The sequence below is a fragment of the Rana temporaria genome, chromosome 8 (assembly GCF_905171775.1).
Source record: "Rana temporaria chromosome 8, aRanTem1.1, whole genome shotgun sequence".
In the NCBI taxonomy this organism is placed as follows: domain Eukaryota; kingdom Metazoa; phylum Chordata; class Amphibia; order Anura; family Ranidae; genus Rana; species Rana temporaria.
In genome coordinates, this window is record NC_053496.1 from 159,097,930 (window position 1) to 159,121,513 (window position 23,584).

At 42.0% G+C, this 23,584-nt stretch overlaps 1 protein-coding gene across 3 annotated transcripts in view; it reads right to left on the bottom strand.

The window, feature by feature from the left end:
- Positions 1-23,584, bottom strand: part of LOC120909279 (phospholipid-transporting ATPase IK-like) — a 232,230-nt gene that overhangs the window by 134,777 nt on the left and 73,869 nt on the right. For 2 of the 3 annotated variants that reach the window (XM_040321017.1, XM_040321018.1), the window contains 2 exons: positions 7,627-7,740; positions 2,825-2,923 (listed from right to left, as the gene is read on the bottom strand). In XM_040321017.1, the coding sequence (XP_040176951.1) occupies positions 2,825-2,923; positions 7,627-7,740 (213 nt within the window). Of the gene's footprint in view, positions 1-2,824; positions 2,924-7,626; positions 7,741-23,584 lie in introns of those variants that run through there. The other variant, XM_040321019.1, reaches the window with a different exon arrangement.

Consider the following 23,584-nt stretch of genomic DNA (forward strand, 5'->3'; position numbering starts at 1 on the left):
CCTCACCCAGGCCGGTTTTTCGCCAGTCTTTGGGTCTTCTGTGCCAGCATGTTTATTGGCAGAAGACTTCTTGCGGCTTTAGAGCGGGTTTCCTGCTGCGCTGGACTTTGTGAATGGTCCCTAGGCGATCCGAGCGGAAGCAGGAGCAAGTACTTATCAAAACTAGGTATCCACTCCACCCAGAAAAATATTATGGGCCAAATGTGGAAGTTCCACTTTAATACCTTATTATCAGATAGTAATAAAAGAGAAATAGGCATGCAATTGCTGATTAACCCCTCTTCAAGCAAAAAACTAAATACACATCTGGTTTACCTGCCAAATAATTTGTAAATTTGTCATCGCAAACAAATTTTTTTTTTACGCAAATAAGTTTATTAAAAGGGGTTGTAAAGCTTTGCGTCTTTTCACCTTAATGCATCTTATGTATTAAGGTGAAAAAACATCTGATGCTTACAAGCCCCCCAGCCCCCTGGTTTACTTACCTGAGCCCTCGAACGTCCTGCGTCGTGAACGCGCTGGCTTCTCTCCGCTGCGGTCAACCTAATCAATGATGCGGCACGCCGGGGGGGAAGGGCCGAATGATACAGTAGGCGGCTATAGCCACCGGCTGTATCAGGGGAGCGTACCCGCAAGCTAACCCCCTTGGGAGAGAGCTTCCCATAAAAGGGGGTTAGCTTTTGCGGGGAGGAGCTGAGATAGCCGCCGAGGGACCCCAGAAGACCGGGATCGGGCCACTCTGTGCAAAACTAGTTGCACAGTGGAGGTAAGTATGACATGTTTGTTATTTTAAAATATATATATATATATATATATATATATATATATATATATATATATATATGAACCTTTACAACCCCTTTAAAGAAAACTAATACAAACAAAAACAAATAAAAGACAGCAGAAACAGTCATGCGTTCGGTTACAGAGAATACAATGTCACATTCAGTATATACAGCAATCACGTTGCGACATCTTATGATATGGATCAAACAGTACCTACGTATAATATCAATGCAGATTATATATCGGGATTACCAATCGTTCAGCTAGGCACTCCCCGCTTCACAGAACTGGCAGTTCAGTTTCGTTATAGTAATAGTCTATCCAGTACTAGTTCTACCGGGGAAAGGCCAGGGGTGTCCAACCAGGGTGCCCATAGTTTTTCAAATTTGCCAAGTGACCCTCTATGCTGGAAGATAAACTTCTCCAGTCGTATAGTGTCACCCATCAGAGCCATCCATTCTGTCACCGTTGGAGGGTCGACTGCCTTCCAATGGCGATGGCAATGGAATGAGCCTGAAACAAGGATCTAGCAATGGCCCATTTTGGGTAATCTGCAATTACGAGATCGTCCAACATACCCAATATGCAGGGTTTGGGGTATGTCGGTACTGTGACTTGGAACACTCTATTAATAATAGTCAGTATGCCTGTCCAATAAAGAAAACAAATCTTATTTTAATGCTACACTAAATTTACACAAAAACGTTTCGCAACATTTTTTACTGTTTATTACCAATAAAACTAAATAAAAATGTGTGTATCCAAATTTGCCACCAAATTAAATCTTCACATTTCCTGAAAGAAACAAACAATGGCCCGGATTCACAAAGACTTACGCCGACGTATCTAATGATACGCCAGCGTAAGTCCACGGATGCGCCGTCGCAATACTCAGCTTGCCTCTCAATGTTACGTCGGCATAGCGCATATGAGATGCGCTACGCCGGCACAAAAATACGACAATGTACCTGAATCTGGCCCCATGTATATACAATTCATTGGGGTAGGCTACAAAACCTTAAAGATGTGCAAAACCGAAATATCACTGAAATAAAAAAATAAATAAAAATTCTCTGGGATTTAGGGAGAAAGAGGCTCGGGCAATTTAGGTGATTAATAGATATAATTTATTCATATTCAATACAATGTTAACTAATTTATAATCATAATAATGATTACAGCTGTCATTATGAGATGCACATTTTAGCGCATTGCACTGTAACTTTTTATTAATTCAAAAGAACACATTTTGATTTGACTGATTGGGTGTCGGACACAAAAAACATGTTCCTATTGACAGCAAAAAAACATTCGAGAGGCACAGGGACTTTGATGTGAGATCATACAAAGTAGTGAGAGAACAAAAAACATTTGGATGGCTCATTGACTCAGGTTAGGGTGCTCACACAAACAGACATGGCTACCCTCCTTTGGGTAGACCAAAGGATAGGCGAGTCAGGATTCATCTATTGGTTTCAGTAAAAAAAATAAAAAAAAACCTACGCATTTCAAGGGTAAGAAATAAAAAGAACTCCCCCTTGATCAGATCTTCAGTTAAAATAATAACCTTAAATAGACTCAAAAACAGGGCTTTCCTGTATGAATTTAGGTAGGAAAACCAATTGCCGATCAGGAGAGTTCCTGGCAAACAGTATCTGCGTGAACAATCAAGATTATAGATCAGTTAGGATCTGAGAATAATCGCTCAAGTCTTTACACAGACTTGAATGAGCAACAGCAGTGACTTCCATCCCTTTGTTGTCTACATGGTTCCATCGGATTTTTCAATCAAAGAGAAACAATCTGAAAGTAAACAGCTTCTTCCATTCTCACTCTTTAGAACAATCATTGTGCTCTGTTAATCCAATGTTATGCATTAACCGTTTTTCAATACCTACATAAACGCTTTATTTTACAAATAAACTGACTTAAAAATGTGTATAAAAGAAAAATACAAAAAAAAATACAAAAAAACTATAAAGAAAATGAATCACAAACCCTTATGATTTCTATTTAATTGAAACAGCCAGTAACTTACAATGTCATTGATCAAATCCCTGAAAGCTCTGGCTGCCAGAATCAAGATGAGCGGAGCTGCAACGGAGTAAATCGGCAAGGTTGAAATCTCTGGAATGCTCTGTAATAAACGTATGAGACAGAGATATATAAGAGAATATCAGGAGGAACATGCAGAGAAAAAAAAAACAATAGATACAATAAGTGAAAGGGATTAGCAGTCAAGGCAGTATCAAAAAAGCTTCATATGAATTCAGATTTTAATAGGGTAACTACAGTATAATATATTTTAGTGAGAATGCAATTTGAGTTTATATAATATACCTCAGTATATGTGTATCTAAAATGATTTAAAAAACATTTTACTTACATATTTGAATCACTTGTAATGTGATTAGCATCCCAGTTTAACCTCTTGATCTCTGAAAGAGGTGACCCCTCATTTTTTGCTTTTTAGCACTGCGTTACTTTAACTGGAAATTGCTCGGTTATGCAACACTGTACGCAAGTTACATTTTTTATAATTTTTTTCACACTAATAGAGCTTTTTTTGTGGAATTTGATCACCACTGTTTTTTTTTTGTTTTTTTTTCAAACACTGTTTTATTTTTTATGTTTTGCTATATAAATGAATAAAAAGACAGAAAACTTTGAAAAAAAAAACAAACAAAAACAATATTATTTTCTACTTTCTGTTATAAAAACATGCAGCAAATCAAATTTCTTCAGAAATTTAAGCCAACATATATTCTGCTACATGTCTTTGGTAAAAAAAACAAAAAAAACAATAAGTGTATATTAAATCGTTTTTTGTTAAAGGTATAGCGTCTACAAACGCAGCTTTTACTTTACTTACATAGTTAATCTGGTTAAAAAAAAAGTCCATAAAGTTCAACAACCATAGAAAAAAAAACACACACACATACATAAAAAACCTTTGTATACACAATCACAATTGAACCAGAGGAAGGCCAAAAAAACAGACAAAAAAAAAAAACCCACCAAGAAACCATGCGTGTACTCGAGAGAGGAGCCTGACTGCAGAAGTTGGGAGTAGGCAGGCCTCCCCCAGAGGCAATCTGCCACCTTTCTCCATGCCCCGGGTGGCAATGGCGTGTGTGTGAGGGGGTCCTCCCACACAGCCCGCCCTACCTGCTCCGCTTTGATGCCCAACGGGGCAGAGGGACTCCCTACAAGGGAGTGAGAGTATCTAGCCCGCTCAACCAGCCCCGTTAGTCCTTCGCCTCTCTTTTTAGAGGCCGCGTGGTCAAAGTGCGTGCATGTTAACTAAATTTCAAGTGCGTGTAAGTGTGGTGGTTTTTGTGGGAGGGGGGTGGGCGTACTCAGCGCAGGCTTACCTCGCATAGCACACCCACCGGGAGCCGGGCTGAGACCACCAAACTCAATTCACATGTAGTCGAGACCGGGATCCGAACCCCTGGCTGCAGAGGTGAATGGCTTGTCAGCGCAGTGCCAATCGCATTGAGCCACCGCAGCTCCCCGTCGGCATCTGGGTTAGATCCGACAGGCGTACAGCTTCGTATGCCTTCGGATCTAAGATGCAATTTTTCGGCGTCCGCTGGGTGGCGTTCACGTCATTTTCCGCGTTGAGTATGCAAATTAGCTATTTCCGACGATCCACGAACGTACGAGCGGCTGTCGCATTCTTTCACGTCGTCTCTAGTCGGCTTTTTCCGGCGTATAGTTAAAGCTGCTGTTTCGTGGCATATAGTTAAACCTGCTATGTTAAGTATGGCCGTCGTTCCCGCGTTTAATTTGAATTTTTTTGTTTGTTTGCGTAAGTCGTCCGTGAATCACGGGATGGACATAATTTACGTCCAAGTCAAAACAATGACGTCCTTGCGACGTCATTTCGCGCAATGCACGGCGGGAAATTTAGGGATGGCGCATGCGCAGTTCGTTCGGCGCGGGGACGCGCTTCATTTAAATGAAACACTCCCCCCTACTCGCCGATTTGAATTAGGCGCCGTTACGCCACGAGAGATACATTACGCCGCCTTAACTTACGGCGCAAATTCTTTGTGGATTCAAAGGGTCCAAAAGTAAGTTACAGCGGCGTAGCGTATCTCACATACGCTGCGCCCATCTAATTGTATTTGGATCTGCCCCAATGGGTATATGTGGAATTACACCCCAACACACCCTGCTACTTCTCCCCAGTATGGAGATACCACATGTGTAATACTTTGTGGGAGCCTAGCTGTGTACAGGAGTCCAAAACCAATGACTGCCTTCAAGTTTTCAAAGGGTGCAATTCCCTCATTTCACTGCCTGACTACCTATCACCATTTTAGAGGCCCCAAAATGCAAGGACGGTTCAGACAACCCCACATTTCCCCTTTTTGAAAAGTAAACATCCCAAGGTATTTGCTGAGAGGCATGATGAGTCTTTGGAAGATTTTATTTTTTGCAAAAAAGTTTTTTTTTTTACACAAAGTTGTCAATTTAATGAGATATTTCTCATACATGTCACAAGTATATGTGAAATTGCACCCTAAAACACATTCTGTTATGTCTCCTGAGTATGGAGATAACACATGTGTGAGACTTTTTGGCAGCCTAGCCACTTACAGGGGCCAAAAACCAATGACCACCTTCAGGCCTTCAAAGGAAGTAATTTTCTCATTTCACTTCCTGACTGCAAAATGCAAGAACAGTGCCGATTTCACTCACATGACCCTTTTCGAAAAGTAGGCACACCAAGGTATTTGATAAGAGGTATGGTGAGTATTTTGAATAATGAAAAAAAATAAAAATAAAAATAATTGCACTTTATTTCTTAATTTTACAAAAATTGTGGCAACAAATGAGATCTGCAAAATACTCGCTATGCTTCTTAGCAAATAGCTTGAAGTGTCCACTTTCCAAAAAGTCATTTTTGGTGGCGTGTTGGTGCTCGGGGTTCAGCCTATGGGCTGAACGAAAAAAGGAAACTTATAGATTCCTCTTTTCACATTGATCAATGTGGATGAAGAAATATCTGCCAGAAAAAAAGTGAAAATATTATATGCTGAAGCATAGGAACTACCGCCCACTGACCACCCCACACTCCTAAGGCTTGGGTACACACAATCAATTTTTTTTATTTAACTGTGCTGCAGGAACTGACTTATGTACTCTGACAGCAGCAGCCTGCTCAAAGGCTGCACTTTCAGAAGTGAGGTGGGCGAGCAGAGAGATGACATCAACTCTCACCACCCACCCCGCATCACCGCTGTTCCACCCTTACAGCCGGGCCAAGAAGGCTATACTTTCAGAGGTGCAGTGGGCGAGCAGAGAGATGACATCTCTCACCGCTCGCCCCAAATCGCCACTTTTCCCCCCTTACTCTAGGATAGGAAGGAACCAAAGCAACTGCACGTGTGTGCCGGTGACTTAACATCCTTGTTCCACCATATGGGAAGTTCCACACCCAACTGCGCAGACTCCGGGCATGCGCAGTAATAGGCTATGGGCAGGCTACGGAAATAGCCGAACGAAACAGCTGATCGTCAGCTGTTAAGAGGAACACAGCTCGGCAGATCAGGATGCAGAGCAGAGAGAAGGGGCGTCTGTTGTGTGATGGGGGAGGAGAGAGGATCCCCCTCTGTATGGACTGAGCACACCGCCGTCCTACACAACACCTACCATCCCCTTCTACATCTTCTACATGCTTTCCCCGTCTGACATATTGCAGGAAGGGTGACGTCACCCCACTAAGCCGGCGCTTTTTGTGTCCGCAGCATGCGGGATCCCTGGGCACCGGAGAGGGGGGGGCTGTGTGCGGCTCTATGGGGCTGACGGAGCAGGAGGAGCTCACTGACTGACAATAGAGCGGCCCATCCAGGGCACCAGTCAGCGAGCACCCGGGCGGGGGAGGCCCCATAGCTGCCTCAGGGAGGGAGGAGGAGGGGAGAAGATGACCATCTGAGAAGTTCCACAACCGACTGCGCAGACTCCGGGCATGCGCAGTAGCAGGCTACGGAAATAGCCGAACGTAACAGCTGATCATCAGCTGTTAAGAGGAACAAATACCATAGCTGGAACAAGCTTGGCAGATCACTGGTTCCCCGCTCGGACGCCATAGCACTGGGGAGAGGCTGTTAGAAAAGGGTGCAAGTCTTTCACTGCAGATGAAAAAAAACATACAAATTGCCTTTAAATTATTAAAGTGACAAGCTGCATCCGGTATTTTTTGGTGGCAGGCTACAGTGGGAAGCATTTTGTGTTTGCAGGATAGTGGAAAGCTGCATCTGAAGGTAGGTGATGGTGGAAAGTGACAAGCTTTATCTGGTGGCAGGCGACGAAGGTAAGTGACAAGCTGTATCTGGTGGCAGGCAACTGTGGCAAGTGACACGCTGAGGGCTCCCACAGATTCTGCATTATGGTGAGCCGAACTATTTTATTATATATTACAATACAATAATAGAAATAATGCACTTCAATCATCTTGACACCATATCACCAATGGTGACGTGATGAATGAAATGCTAACACCAGTCATTGCCCTGACAAATCGGCCACGGAGCCTGCCGCGACCACTCACCGGCCCTTGCCAAAATTTTATTTCACAAAATTGGTCCCCGATGCCAAAAAGGTTGGGAACCACTGCTCTACAGTATGTTGGTGTTTGATGCGGTCTAACAGTTCAGACAATACAGTCTGTGCCAACAGCAATTTTTTTATTTGGCCTAAGCTGTTACCTTACCTAGGGCCCCATTCTGTCAATCCCTCTAGGACTCAGAGGCTCATTTGGTACATCACTTATTACCCATTAATACACTATTTAGGAGAAAGAAGAGCTTTTAGGAGAGAAGGCCTTACCTGAATAATTACTATACCGGTGAAGTAGATCACTTGGGCCCGATGGTACTGCTCATACAGGTTTAGTGGGATGAATGTAAAAATGTTGTACTTTGAGGTTTTTATTCTGTTGTCCTTTGAAAACAAAGAAAAATAGGTACCAATGAATAATGGGGAACAGAGCGTATCAAAATAACTTGATAGGTATATTTGTGTGGGTGGGGGGGGGGATTCATTTGTTATAAACTTTGGCCATACATTACACAATTTAGTGCAAGGGCCTCCCTGATTGCATACAAATTGAAAATGTTTAGGTCTGACCTCATATTATATGGTTTCGGTAAATCTAAGGCCTCGTACAGACGACCGGATCTATCCGCTGGGATTGATCCGCGGATCAGTTCCAGCGGACAAATCCGGTCGTCTGTACGGCCTAGCGGATATTTTTCCGCGGAGATTCGTCCGGCCGATCGATTTCAAGCGGATAGAAATTTCTTAGCATGCAAAGAAATCTATCCGCTTGAATCGTTTCCAGCGGATTGATCCGGTCGTCTGTACAGACTCACCGAATCAATCCATCCGCTCCCATCCCTCGCATGCGTCGTAATGATTCGACGCATGCGTGGAAGTAGTTACCCTCCAGCGTCGCGCACGTCGCAGCGTTATCGTCGCGGTGACGGCGCGACACGTCACCGCGGATGTTTTCCGCGCGGATTTTGATCCGATGGTGTGTACAAGCCATCGGATCAAAATCCGGAGGAGGAATGTCCGCTGGAAACGGTCCGGCGGACCGTTTCCAGCGGATATCCCCTCGTGTGTACGGGGCCTTAAGGAAAATTATACAAGAAAACAAGAAAATGTTATAATGTATGGCCAGCCTTACCATCAGCACTATTCAGGCCTCCTTTAGCCTGTTTGTCCACACAAACCCTTTGTTAGATTTTAAATGCTTTACAGCAAAGATAAATGAAACCAACTACAAAATTGAACTAGCTATTACAAGGATTATGCATTGTAAAGAGGAAATAATATCCACTGCGATTACCTCTTCTCCAGCGATACAAGGTCTGCAATCTCCCTCACTGCTGCCGACATCTTCATCCAGTCTTTCAGGTCCGACATCTTGGACCATCTTGGCTGGCTGGCCGGCCGGCTCGGGCTGATGTAACTCTCAGGCCCCGTACACACGTCCGAGGAACTCGACGTGCCAAACACATCGAGTTCCTCGTCGAGTTCAGTGTGGAAGCCGCCGAGGATCTCGGCGGGCCGACTTTCCTCATTGACTAACGAGGAAATAGAGAACATGTTCTCTATTCGGCCCGACGAGTTCCTCGTCGGCTTCCTCGTTGAAAAGTGTACACACGACCGAGTTTCTCGGCAGAATCCAGCTCCGATCGAGTTTCTGGCTGAAATCTGCCGAGAAACTCGGACGTGTGTATGGGGCCTCACACATGCACACAGAGATTAATTCATCCCGCCACTCAGGCCCTGCACAGTTTGTACATTGAACTGTGCAAACACTGATTTGTGAATGTAGAATGCCCTCAGATAGGTTGCTAGGGAAGTTAGGTAAATGTAGTTCTGTTTGGCTCCATTGTAATCAGTGGAGCAGTTTGTGATTGCTTTGGGCTGTTCTGAGCTTCACTGGTTGCAGGTTTGATTGTTTCTCCAGAATTTAGTTGGCTGGAAAGGATGGATCAGATTGGATGAGGTGGAGAGGTGATGTAACCAGCTAAAGTAACTCTCTACAAAAACATTAGGTTTGAGAGTCTCTTAAGTCTTATGCCCCGTACACACGAGCAGTTTTCCCGTCGGAAAAAAACAACAAATGGTTTTCCCAACGGAATTCCTCTTAAGCCTGCCTTGCATACACACAGTCACACAAAAGTTCGGTGAAATTTTGACTGCCAGGAACGCGGTGACGTAAAAGATTACGACGAGCCAAGAAAATGAACTTCAATGCTTCTGAGCATGCGTCAAATTGTTTCCGAGCATGCGTAGGAATTTTGCGCGTCGGGATTTGTACACACGATCAGAATTTCCGAATAGTTTTTTTCCCCCGACGAAAAAAAAAAAAAGAGATCCTGCTCTCTATCTTTTTCCAGCAGTTTTCCTGTTGGAAAGAGTCTGATAGAACATACACACGGTCGGGATTCCCGACCAAAAGCTCTCATCAGTCTTTTTCCAACAGGAAAACCGATCGTGTGTACGGGGCATTACAGTTCCAATTCAAAGGAATCAGACTACGCCCACAGCCTGCTATCCAAGGTCCTACAAAAAGTGTGCTCAGTTTGTTTGTTAAAACTTGGTCAACCGTGCATGACAAGCCGTTAGAGAAATTATACTCTAAATGTCAGCCATGAAAACGCCATTTTGTATTCTAAGTATGCTAAATACAGCCTAATGCTCAAATATAACCTTGATTATAATTATGCTTAGACTTGCATTTTTATGTCTTGTTTTTCAGTATATTTGCAGATGGCTTGGGGACCATCCAAGTCAATATCCTGCATAACCATATTTGAATAGAGAGATAAGATAAGTCTGTAATAGATTTTTCCACTTCTCCAGAATGTTCAGAAATAAATTAAATGTATCTGATTTGGCATTCTGACAAGAGAAGGGGGTGTCCAAGGGCCTATATAAGCCATATGCCATAATGTTCTGACCAGAAACGATGACCATATAGTCTGCAATGCAAATGTAATAATTATTCTTGCATATGCAATAAACTCTTATCTTGATTCCTGAGGACGATCTAAGATGGTAATTTGTTCCGTGACACAAGCTCACCAGTAGAATAAGTGTGTGTGAACCTGAGCAATGGAATGAATGCCAGCAGGCAATAAATATAAGAAATGCTGCCTCTACGGATTACTGCCACCTAAGTGTAGTAGGAAATGGAAAATATAAATAAATATATGGTTTAATATATATATATTGCGACAGTAGGCAGGTTAAATCCCCTGGTCGCATCCAAGATGTTGTATATATTTCTCCTAGGTTCAGGCTTTATGCCAGTTTGTACCTCTAGGGGGAGTGCTGGGAGTCCTGCTGGGAGGACTTGATGAGCCGGTGAGACAAAGCCTGTGTGGCTACTATTACCAAAACTATTACCAAAACTCTAACCAGCAGGGAGTTGGGGACTGGGGCAGCACTAGGCTGTACCCAGGTGTTAGTTAAGGACACCGATGTGTTTAGTAAGTGGTCAAGTGACCAGGGTTTATTTTTGTATTTCTTTTGTTTCTGTCACATTTGTTTTGTATATAGTTCAAATAAAATCCGCACCTTTTTGTTTTCCTCCTACCACCATCTGCTGTGCCTAATTGTTTTTGTGAGCTGAACCCGTCCAGGGGGTCACACACACCCGCTGATGGGCTAACCCCCTCACAATATATATATATATATATATATATATATATATATATATATATATATATAGCACCTGTGCAATAAGTGCAAATTGTCTATGTGCAAAAGATAATGAGCTGTGCAATCAATGTTAATAAAAATATTGATATTATTAATCCTGTATTCCTCTGGCGTGGAGCCTTAAAATGCGTGCAAAAGTGCAAAAATAAATTCCAATAATTTGACCAATGTGCAAAAAATTCAAATAAGACAATATATTAAAAAGATAATAATGCAAAGTTCATCTTAAAAATATATGGTGTGCTGAAAAATCACTAGTGCTTGACTGTTGAAAAACGTGATACACGTCTTGTGAAAAAACGTTGTATTCTTATGGTGATCACAGCAGCCGTGGCTATCCGTGCTCTTATTTAGATTACACTCACTAGATATTTCACCCCTACTAGGGGTACGGAGCATTCACAGTGTCTGCCACTGTGAGGCACTCTGGAGTTTCACTTATCACTACTACAATGGCTACATCTGGGCTCCAGATGACGTCAGCATGACAAAACCGGTAGGGCGGGGTTAGCACAGATTGCATCACTTCCAGTTGGACTGAACAGTGTCAGCATTATAAGCTTTTTAAACTGTATGAAATGTGAGTACCTTTCCACTCAATTTCTTAATAAATAGTGTTTTTAAAAAAACGGTATCACACTATTGGGCATTTGCCTTTCTCCTTCCATGGGACACAACTGAAGCCATTGTAGCAGTGATAAGTGAAAACGCCAGAGTGCCTCACAGTGGCAGACACTGAATGCTCCATACCCCTAATAGGGGTGAAATATCTGTTGAGTGTAATCCAAATAGGAGCACAGATAGCCACAGCTATTGTGATCACCATTAGAATGCAAAGTTTTTTTCACAAGACGCGTATCATGTTCTTCAACAATCAAGCACTAGTGATTTTTCCGCACATCATATATTTTTAAGATGAACTTTGCATTATTATCTTTTTAATATATTGTCTTATTTATTAAACCACTTGACCACCGGGCCTATTTTGGCACTTCTCTCCTTAATGTAAAAATCAAACTTTTTTTGCTAAAAAATTAATCAGAACCCCCAAACATTATATATTTTATTTTAGCAGACACCCTAGGGAATAAAATGGCGGTCATTGCAACTTTTTCTCACACGGTATTTGCGAAATCATTTTTCAAACGCCATTTCATGAATTAAAAAATAACAAAACAGTAAAGTTAGACAATTTTTTTTGTATAATGTGAAAGATGATGTTACGCCGAGTAAATAGATACCTAACATGTCACACTTTTAAATTGCGAACTCTCATGGAATAACGGCAAACTTCGGTACTAAAAATCTCCATAGGCGATGCTTTAATTTTTTTTACAGGTTACTATTTTCGAGTTACAGAGGAGGTCTAGTGCTAGAATTGTTGCACATGCTCTAACGCACGCGACGATACCTCACATGTGGGGTTTGAACGGCATTTACATATGTGGGCGAGACTTGCATGCGTGTTCGCTTCTGCGCGCGAGCTACCGGGGATAGGGGCGTTTTAATTTTCATTTTATTTTCATTTTATTTTACTTAATTTTTTTTATTTTTACACTTTTTATTTTTTTTATTTTTTTTGATCACTTTTATTCCTATTACAAGGAATATAAACATCCCTTGTAATAGGATTTAGTGTGACAGCCAGTCCTCTTTATGGAGAGATGTGGGATCAATTAGACCCCACATCTCTCCTCCAGGCTTACAAGCATGAGATTGTGAAAAAACATTCACCGATCTCACGCCGACAGCCGCGATTGCCCACGAGCCGGTAGGAGGAGCTTTCTATCCCTCTCTAGATCCATCTCATTCTGTTTCCGTTGATTTTTTGTACCCCCCACCTCCCCTCCCCAAAACCCCAACAACAAAAGCAACATAAAAAAAAAAAGAACCCCCCCCCCCAGCAGCCGCTTCCTCTCCCTCGCCCTCCCCCGTTCCTCCACTCCCTCCCCCTCTATTCAGATTGCATCTATCAAAGTTTTCCCTTCCTCTGTGTATTTGAAGTGATTCAATTCTGCCCAAGTCTCCATAACAATTCCTCTACTCGCTTAAGCCACATCCCTACTGACGGGGGCTGTGTCTGTTTCCACATCGCTGGGATACAAGCTCTTGCTGCATTCAAGAGATGGCAAACCACCGACTTCCTGTACCTTCTGACCGGAATATTTGATTCCTGTAAGAGATAAAATGTCCACTCTCCCGTTAGTTCCTACTCACTAAGCTTTTGCAATATTTTCCTCACCTCATTCCAGTAGCTCCGTATTCTAGGACATTTCCAAAATATGTATTAGTGTCCCTCCTTTTCTCCCACATTGCCAACATCTATCTGATATATCTGGATAACACCTATTTAAGACAACCGGGGTACGGTACCACTGTAATAATATCTTAAAATTAAATTCTTGCGTCTTAACACAAACTGATGATTCAAATACATTTCGTAATATTTTGTTCTTTTGCTCCTCTGTAAAAGGTCCTACCCAGATCCACCTCCCATCTATCAAAAAAAGGTAACCGGAAATCCTCAGCAGGGATGTTCAATAATTCACTAGTTTTGGAGAGAGCATGTTGAAGCACTCCGCTCCGGTTACAATATTCCTCGAACTTTGTTAGCCTTCGCTCATACCTACTCGGTATATTCAGTAGTGTTGAGCAGAATATGCCATATTCGATTTCGCGATATATCTCGAATATATATTCGAATATTCGAGATATATTCGCTAAATTCGAATATTCGTGATATTTTATCGAAATTAATTGAATGCGATTTTTCGCTATTGCGAATGCGAAAATAATTGCGATTTTTTAATAACTGCGGTAGGAGCGCTCTGATTGGCTTAGAATATTCGTGATATTTTATCGAAATATCGCAACATGCGAATGCGATATTTATTGCGCAATTTCGAGATATGCTGGAGGAGCGCTCTGATTGGCTCAGAATATTCGTGATATTTTATCGAAATATCGCAACATGCGAATGCGATATTTATTGCGCAATTTCGAGATATGCTGGAGGAGCGCTCTGATTGGCTCAGAATATTCGTGATATTTTATCGAAATATCGCAACATGCGAATGCGATATTTATTGCGCAATTTCGAGATATGCTGGAGGAGCGCTCTGATTGGCTCAGAATATTCCTGATATTTTATCGAAATATCGCAACATGCGAATGCGAAATTTATTGCAGATATTTCGAAAACTGCTGTAGCAGCACTCTGAAATCGAATATGTATGATATTTTAACCAAAATACATATTGCGATTGCGATTTTTCGATCGCGCATGCGCAATTGCGCGAACAACACGCGACCATTTCCTGGAGCCTTGCCAGTTTCCCAATATTACAGCAACATGGTGGGAAGCAATTTCTCAAAGTCTGAGGAAAAGTTGCTGATTTGTGTAAGTATTTTGACCACTGTTATTTCATCATCTTCAACTGCATTTAAGTCTAGTTTAAAAGTTAGTATATATGATCAGATATTAGTATTTAACCAAAAATGTGTCTCCTGCTTTTACAAAACTACAAGTCCCAGCATGCCTGGACAGCTGCAGACACCCTGGTTGGCAAATGTGTATTTAGGCACTTTTCCTTGTTATTTAGCATAATGAATTTAAAATTTTTTTGGACATAGGACGTATGCGAACGTCCTGACTTCAGTGTCCTCAAGGCCCAAGGACGTTCGAATACATATTGCCCTTTAGATGTTGCAGAACTACAACTTCCAGCATGCCTGGGAATGCTGGCACTTCTAGTATTGTAAGTTCTGCAGGCCCACATTTTTCAGGCCTTTATGCACGGGTCTCTAAACTGTGGCACCCTAGATGCAGCAAAAGTAAAATTCTTAGCATGCACTGAAAGACCGTGGCTGATGGGAGTAGTAGTTTTGCAACAGCTGGAGGTGGACTGGTCTTGAAACCCAGAGTTAGGTAACAAACCCGTAGTGTTTTGCAACCATTCTGCCTCCAGCTGGTTATTTTCTGTTGAAAAGCCTGTGGCGTGCAAAACACAACCCAAAAACTCCACCCGGTGCAAGGAAAAATTTGCACACACCTAAAGAGTGACATCACAAAAAACTGCGACGGTTGCATACGTCAGTGGTCCTCCGAAAAGGTCCCGTCTCTGACCCCCCGGGGCGTTAGGCTCCTAGGCTCCTGACAGGGAAAAGAGTTACTGTGGTCCATACAGCCGAAGCCATATGGACCCATCTCGGTCCAAGCAGCGCAATCAACACGCGAACAACACGCGACCATTTCCTGGAGCCTTGCCAGTTTCCAACTTATGATCGCAGCGCAATCACACAGCAACATGGTTGGAAGCAATTTCACTAAGTCTGAGGAAAAGTTGCTGATTTGTGTAAGTATTTTGACCACTGTTATTTCATCATCTTCAACTGCATTTAAGTCTAGTTTAAAAGTTAGTATATATGATCAGATATTAGTATTTAACCAAAAATGTGTCTCCTGCTTTTACAAAACTACAAGTCCCAGCCCAGCCCAGCATTTAAGTCTAGTTTAAAAGTTAGTATATATGATCATATATTAGTATTTCACAAAAAATGTGTCTCCTGCTTTTACAAAACTACAAGTCCCAGCATGCCTGGACAGCTGCAGACACCCTGGTTGGCAAATGTGTATATTGGCACTTTTCCTTGTTATTTAGCATAATGAATTTAAAATTTTTTTGGACATAGGACGTATGCGAACGTCCTGACTTCAGTGTCCTCAAGGCCCAAGGACGTTCGAATACATATTGCCCTTTAGATGTTGCAGAACTACAACTTCCAGCATGCCTGGGAATGCTGGCACTTCTAGTATTGTAAGTTCTGCAGGCCCCCATTTTTCAGGCCTTTATGCACGGGTCTCTAAACTGTGGCACCCTAAATGCAGCAAAAGTAAAATTCTTAGCATGCACTGACAGACCGTGGCTGATGGGAGTAGTAGTTTTGCAACAGCTGGAGGTGGACTGGTCTTGAAACCCAGAGTTAAGTAACAAACACGTAGTGTTTTGCAACCATTCTGCCTCCAGCTGTTTTTTTCCTGTTGAAAAGCCTGTGGCGTGCAAAACACAACCCAAAAACTCCACCCGGATGCAGTGAAAAATGTGCACACACCTAAAGAGTGACATCACAAAAAACTGCGACTGGTACATACGTCAGTGGTCCTCCGAAAAAGGTCCCGTCTCTGACCCCCCGGGGCGTTAGGCTCCTGACAGGGAAAAGAGTTAGCAACGCATATCTCCCCTATACGTGTATCCTGTGTTGTTAATAATATATTCATAATTATGCAAATGATAATGGCTGCTATATTTATGCAAAAAAGGTGGCGACCGAAATGGCAGGATATAAAATCTTTCATGTTACCCCTGTCATTGATTAATAAGGCGAGAATGCTTCCAATTGTTGAATAGCATACATTTACGTCATATATCCATAAGGCTGTCAACAGAAGTATTACAATATACTTTGTTCTTCATCTTGCAGAAGTTCCTGGAAACAGGATATGATGACCTGCGGCGGCAGCCACAGAAAAGGGCTGTGGTCAGCGCCCTAATCGCTGACTTTGGCGGCCAACATGACCACAAGGCCATTGTTAAGAAGTGGTCTGACCTCAAGAGGCGCCAAATGGGTAATGTCAGACGTCTTCGGGCTAAATATCATCCAGGTAAGTTATTGTTGACAGTTATGTTTTTTTTTAAAAAAGTGTATTTTGTGCGTGAACTCGAAAGAGAGAGGAGCCGGCCTGCAGGAGTTGGGAGGCCTCCCCCAGAGGCAATCTGCCACCTTTCTCCATGCCCCGGTTGGCAATGGCGGGTGTGAGGGGGTCCTCCCAACCCAACCTCGCATAGCACACCCACCAGTGGCGGGGCTGAGACCACCAAACTCAATTCACAGGTAGCCGAGAGCGGGATCCGAACCCCTAGCTGCAGAGGTGAATCAGTTGTCAGTGCAGTGGCAATCGCGTGGAGCCACCGCAGCTCCTTTGGTGACAGTTATGTAAGGTCATATGTAATTCATGTAAGGTCAGATGTTGTTAACCAAGATGCCATGTTGTGCTAACATATATCACCACCGGCCAAGGTATTCATAGTACTGTTGAAAAAAGACATGGGGCAGCAGACAGGAACACAGAAGTTATGTGGGAACATAATTTTCCCATTGCTTTGCATGGGACTTTAAAGAAAAACCCCGACCATGGCAAGTGGGGGTGGGTAAGGTTTAAACCACCTATCCTATGTTTGTGGCTGACATATAAGTAACCTGTGTGCCAAGTTTCATATAAATATCTTTAGCCGTTTGTACGTGATGCTGGAACATACATACATACATACATACATACATACATTTATGCACACACACACGTTGAGTTTTATATATATAGATTACCACTAAATTCCTGTGTTAGGAGTGGGGTTGTTATAGTAATCCCGTGTGCTCCATCAGGCCCTTTTTTTAACATGAGATGGTCTGAACAAAACAAAGGAGACAAAAACAGCTCATTTTAACATGGTTGCATCCCAGCTCACGCTCAGTCCCCTGTAGTGCCCACAAGACCCTTTAATATAACATTGTCCCATTGGTTAACTGTCTATATAAATCAATTTGTATTCATATACAATACAGCACAGTACACAGAATTTGCATACGTCATTAGAAAACATTTTTATAATATATGAACATTGTGTTATTATAGGAGCTCCAATGCCAGTTGTCCGCGCCAAGCGCAGAAGGCGCCAGGCCGATGAGGAGGAGGAGGAGGATGCGGCAGAGGAGGATGCGGCAGAGGAGGACATGGATGAGGAGGAGCAGCCAGGGCCCTCCCACTCCCCAACCCCAGCTCCTGTTGAGGAGCAAGCTGAGGAGCTTCCCCCCCCCACCACCCCAACTTCTCAAGCAGAAGAGCAGGAGGAAGAGAGCGGTCCTGTGAGCCTCATTCAGGAAGGTAAATATGTGCACAATGATTAATAACATTTCAACAACAAAATGTAGATATAAAAATGGACAACATATAAAGCGCACCTGTCAGATTGTATAACCATAATATGGTATTGATGCTAGAAGTATACAGGTAGTGCATAATTATTAGGCAAGTTGTATTTTTTGAGGATTCATTTTATTATTGAACAACAACCATGTTCTCAATGAACCCCAAAAACTCATTAATATCAAAGCTGAATTTTTTTGGAAGTAGTTTTTAGTTTGTTTTTAGTGTTAGTTATTTTCGGGGGATATCTGTGTGTGCAGGTGACTACTATTACTGTGCAGAATTATTAGGCAACTTAACCAAAAAATAAATAGATAGCCATTTCAATGATTTATTTTTAACAGTGAAACCAATATAACATCTCAACATTCACAAATACACATTTCTGACATTTAAAAACAAAACAAAAACAAATCAGTGACCAATATAGCCACCTTTCTTTGCAAGGACACTCAAAAGCCTGACATCCATGGATTCTGTCAGTGTTTTGATCTGTTCACCATCAACATTGCGTGCAGCAGCAACCACAGCCTGCCAGACACTGTTCAGAGAGGTGTACTGTTTTCCCTCCTTGTAAATCCCACATTTGATGATGGACCACAGGTTCTCAATGGGGTTCAGATCAGGTGAACAAGGAGGCCATGTCATTACTTTTTTTTATTTAATACCCTTCCTTGCCAGCCACGCTGTGGAGTACTTTGACACGTGTGATGGAGCATTGTCCTGCATGAAAATCATGTTTTTCTTGAAGGATGGTGACTTTTTCCTGTACCACTGCTTGAAGAAGGTCTCTTCCATAATCTGGCAGTAGGACTGGGAGTTGAGCTTGACTCCATCCTCAATCCGAAAAGGCCCCACAAGCTCATCTTTGATGATACCAGCCCAAACCAGTACTCCACCACCACCTTGCTGGCGTCTGAGTCGGACTGGAGCTCCCTGCCCTTTACCAATCCAGCCACGGGCTCTTCCATCTGGCCCATCAAGACTCACTCTCATTTCAGTAGTCCATAAAACCTTAGAAAAATCTTTCTTGAGATATTTATTGGCACAGTCTTGACGTTGCAGCTTGTGTGTCTTGTTCAGTGGTCATCGTCTTTCAGCCTTTCTTACCTTGGCCATGTCTCTGGGTATTGCACACCTTGTGCTTTTGGGCACCCCAGTGATGTTGCAGCTCTGAAATATGGCCAATCTTGTGGCAAGTGGCATCTTGGCAGCTGCACGCTTAACTTTTCTCAGTTCATGGGCAGTTATTTTGCACCTTTGTTTTTCCACACGCTTCTTTTGTTTGATGATCACGCTTCAGAAGCTTTGCAACTTTAAGAGTGCTGCATCCCTCTGCTAGATATCTCTCTATTTTGGACTTTTCAGAGTCTGTCAAATCCTTCTTTTGGTCAATTTTGCCAAAGAAAAGGAAATTGACTAATAATTATGCACACCTGATATAGAGTGTTGATGTCATTAGACCACACACCTTCTCATTACAGAGATGTACATTACCTAATATGCCTAATCTGTAGTAGGCTTTCGAGCCTATACAGCTTGGAGTAAGACAACATGCATAAAGAGGATGATGTGGTCCAAATACTCATTTGCCTAATAATTCTGCACTCCCGGGATGTGTTAGACACATAACAAGTGTATACACATGATAATGATTGATTAATAAGCAAAAAAAAATATTTATTTATTTGGTAACGTTATTTGAAATCCAAATGTTTTTTTATTATATCCTAAAAGCATCAAGAGATCTGAAGAGGCAAAATATACTCATTGAAAAGACGCACCAGAAGATCCTTCAGAACCAGCGTAAGATGAGCTACCTCAACCAACAAAATGCTCTGCTAGAGCAGCAGCTATCGGGTCAGATTGCGGAAATGCACCGCATTCAAAAACGGATTGAGAGCTATATTTAAATTTATTTTTGTATTAAAAAAACTTATTTTTTGGAAATGTTTCATTTCTTTTTGAGATAGAGTTGTAGGTTTTTCAACACATCTAACTTCACATCAAACAAATCAACATCAACACATTTAACTTCATAATAAGCAAAAACATTTTATACTATTATTTTATTTAACATTAACCTAGGACAAACTAAAGCACACGACACAGACACGACGAACACAAAATAAACTGTTGAAAAATGAACATAACAAAAGCAACAATATATATATATATATATACAAAGAGAGAGAGAGGGAGAGCAAGAAAGAGAGAGAATGCAGATGAGCTCTTGCAGTCAGCCCAATGGTTGCAGTATAAATGCCGCAAAACAGGGTTTAACATAAGGTTCATTGTTATAGTTACACTTGCTGTTTAGATCCGGTCTGGTAGTCCGGTCTGGTAGCTTGTAGCGGAGGCTGTTGGTGGATCCGCTGTGCCAGAAAGGTCATGAAGCTTTACTCAGCATGGAGGCAGCAGCAGGAGTATTAAAATATAATATAACTAGACAATGCATTTCCTGAGGAAAATGCGAGTGGGAATGCTTAATTGGTGAGCCCCTTGCCAAAGACATTCACCATAACCACTACACTATCTTTAGGACACACAGCTTCTTTCTCTATCTGCAAAGTATAGAGTATGCTGACTTCCTGGTCGCCCCTCCCCCCTCAATAGGTTTCCCCTCCCCCCCAGGTCAGTGAGGAGGAATATTGCACTGAGGTCAGGAAAGTTATTTATGGAAAGAAATAACATTACAAACGCTTTTAATTCACAGATCTAATACATGATTTAAGCCTCCAAACAAAGCTTAATAAATCCTCAAACGTACATGCAATTGATACAACGACTACACCGTTTGAAATACACGGCCCTTGTAAACGCATCGATATGAAATTTATGTAGATAAACTTAAAAATGTGGCCATTTCTGCGATTTAGAAAAGAGCGTCTTTGTGAGTTCTGCAGCAACATTTTTTAGATAATTTCACATGAGAGTCTATGAGACATAATTTCTGGCTGTTGCTCCAATAATTAAAACTAAAATACGTATCGCAGAATTGGTCACATTGCCATAAACCAGACAAGCATAGCTACGTTTTGATCTAAAAATTGTGTATGAAAAGTAGATCTTGTGGGCGTGAGACCAATTTGTTTCCCCTTTTTGTAAAGATATTTTTAATTACAAAGATCTCCAATGTTAAGGTCACATGACAGACTCTAAATCCCCTCCATAGGATTACATTATAACCTATTGCATTTTTGTGAAAAATTCGCAAAACGTAAATTGCGTTTTCACCAAAAAATTGTAAACGATAACGATCTGAAAAGTCATAGCCGGATAGCTAAATATTTTGTGACCGCTTTAAAGTTTTTTCAGTGTCTGTAAGTGAAAGTATGAAGTAGCTGAAACTTTTGGCATGGCATGTGAATTCAAAGGGGAAAAGGATGTTCTCATTGACTTCAATGTTTAAAAAAAGGGTCTAAAAGCTTAAAATTTATAAAAGTGTAAAAAGTAGAAAAAAACTTGAAGAAGTCCCATCATTAGCTGAACGAGACGAACATTTTTACAGTTGAATGGTCTCAATAGCTGAAAGTATGCCGAAGTTACGCAGAACCAAAAAACTTAAGGAATAATAAGATTACTAAATTTACGGATATCAATACTGGAAATGTTTATTAAAGCATTCACACTAATTAAGATTAATACATTTACGGGTATCCATACTAGGAATGCTTATTAAAGCATTCCCACTAAGTATCACACAGGCATGATTTACAAGCAGTAGTGGTAATAGTAATACATAGCATAAAAACACTTGGGGAATACTTTACAGCATCAGTAGTGGTCATAGTAGTCAATAGTGTACCAAAAAATTGGGACACAGGTGTCTTGACTGAGCTGTAATAGTAGTAGTAGACATTGACAATACAGTGTCAAATCACTCGGGCAAGAGGTGCCATGATGAACAGCAGTCTTAATAAGAGTATATAGGGTGTGAAATAACTGCTGACATAGGTGTCTTGACTGGGCAGCAGAAGCAGCAGTAGTAGTATTAACAGTAGTAGTTGATACAGAGTCATATCACATGGGCAGGAGGTGCCATCATGAACAGCAGTAGGAATAGGAGTATATAGAGTGTCAAATAACTGCTGACATAGGTGTCTTGACTGGGCAGCAGCAGCAGAAGCAGCAGTAGTATTAACAGTAGTAGTTGATACAGAGTCATATCGCATGGGCAGGAGGTGCCATCATGAACAGCAGTAGGAATAGGAGTATATAGAGTGTCAAATAACTGCTGACATAGGTGTATTGACTGGGCAGCAGCAGCAGAAGCAGCAGTAGTATTAACAGTAGTAGTTGATACAGAGTCATATCACATGGGCAGGAGGTGCCATGATGAACAGCAGTAGGAATAGGAGTATATAGAGTGTCAAATAACTGCTGACATAGGTGTCTTGACTGGGCAGCAGCAGCAGAAGCAGCAGTAGTATTAACAGTAGTAGTTGATACCGAGTCATATCACATGGGCAGGAGGTGCCATCATGAACAGCAGTAGGAATAGGAGTATATAGAGTGTCAAATAACTGCTGACATAGGTGTCTTGACTGGGCAGCAGCAGCAGAAGCAGCAGTAGTATTAACAGTAGTAGTTGATACAGAGTCATATCGCATGGGCAGGAGGTGCCATCATGAACAGCAGTAGGAATAGGAGTATATAGAGTGTCAAATAACTGCTGACATAGGTGTATTGACTGGGCAGCAGCAGCAGAAGCAGCAGTAGTATTAACAGTAGTAGTTGATACAGAGTCATATCACATGGGCAGGAGGTGCCATGATGAACAGCAGTAGGAATAGGAGTATATAGAGTGTCAAATAACTGCTGACATAGGTGTCTTGACTGGGCAGCAGCAGCAGAAGCAGCAGTAGTATTAACAGTAGTAGTTGATACAGAGTCATATCACATGGGCAGGAGGTGCCATCATGAACAGCAGTAGGAATAGGAGTATATAGAGTGTCAAATAACTGCTGACATAGGTGTCTTGACTGGGCAGCAGCAGCAGAAGCAGCAGTAGTATTAACAGTAGTAGTTGATACAGAGTCATATCACATGGGCAGGAGGTGCCATCATGAACAGCAGTAGGAATAGGAGTATATAGAGTGTCAAATAACTGCTGACATAGGTGTATTGACTGGGCAGCAGCAGCAGAAGCAGCAGTAGTATTAACAGTAGTAGTTGATACAGAGTCATATCACATGGGCAGGAGGTGCCATCATGAACAGCAGTAGGAATAGGAGTATATAGAGTGTCAAATAACTGCTGACATAGGTGTCTTGACTGGGCAGCAGCAGCAGCAGAAGCAGCAGCAGTAGTATTAACAGTAGTAGTTGATACAGAGTCATATCACATGGGCAGGAGGTGCCATGATGAACAGCAGTAGGAATAGGAGTATATAGAGTGTCAAATAACTGCTGACATAGGTGTATTGACTGGGCAGCAGCAGCAGAAGCAGCAGTAGTATTAACAGTAGTAGTTGATACAGAGTCATATCACATGGGCAGGAGGTGCCATCATGAACAGCAGTAGGAATAGGAGTATATAGAGTGTCAAATAACTGCTGACATA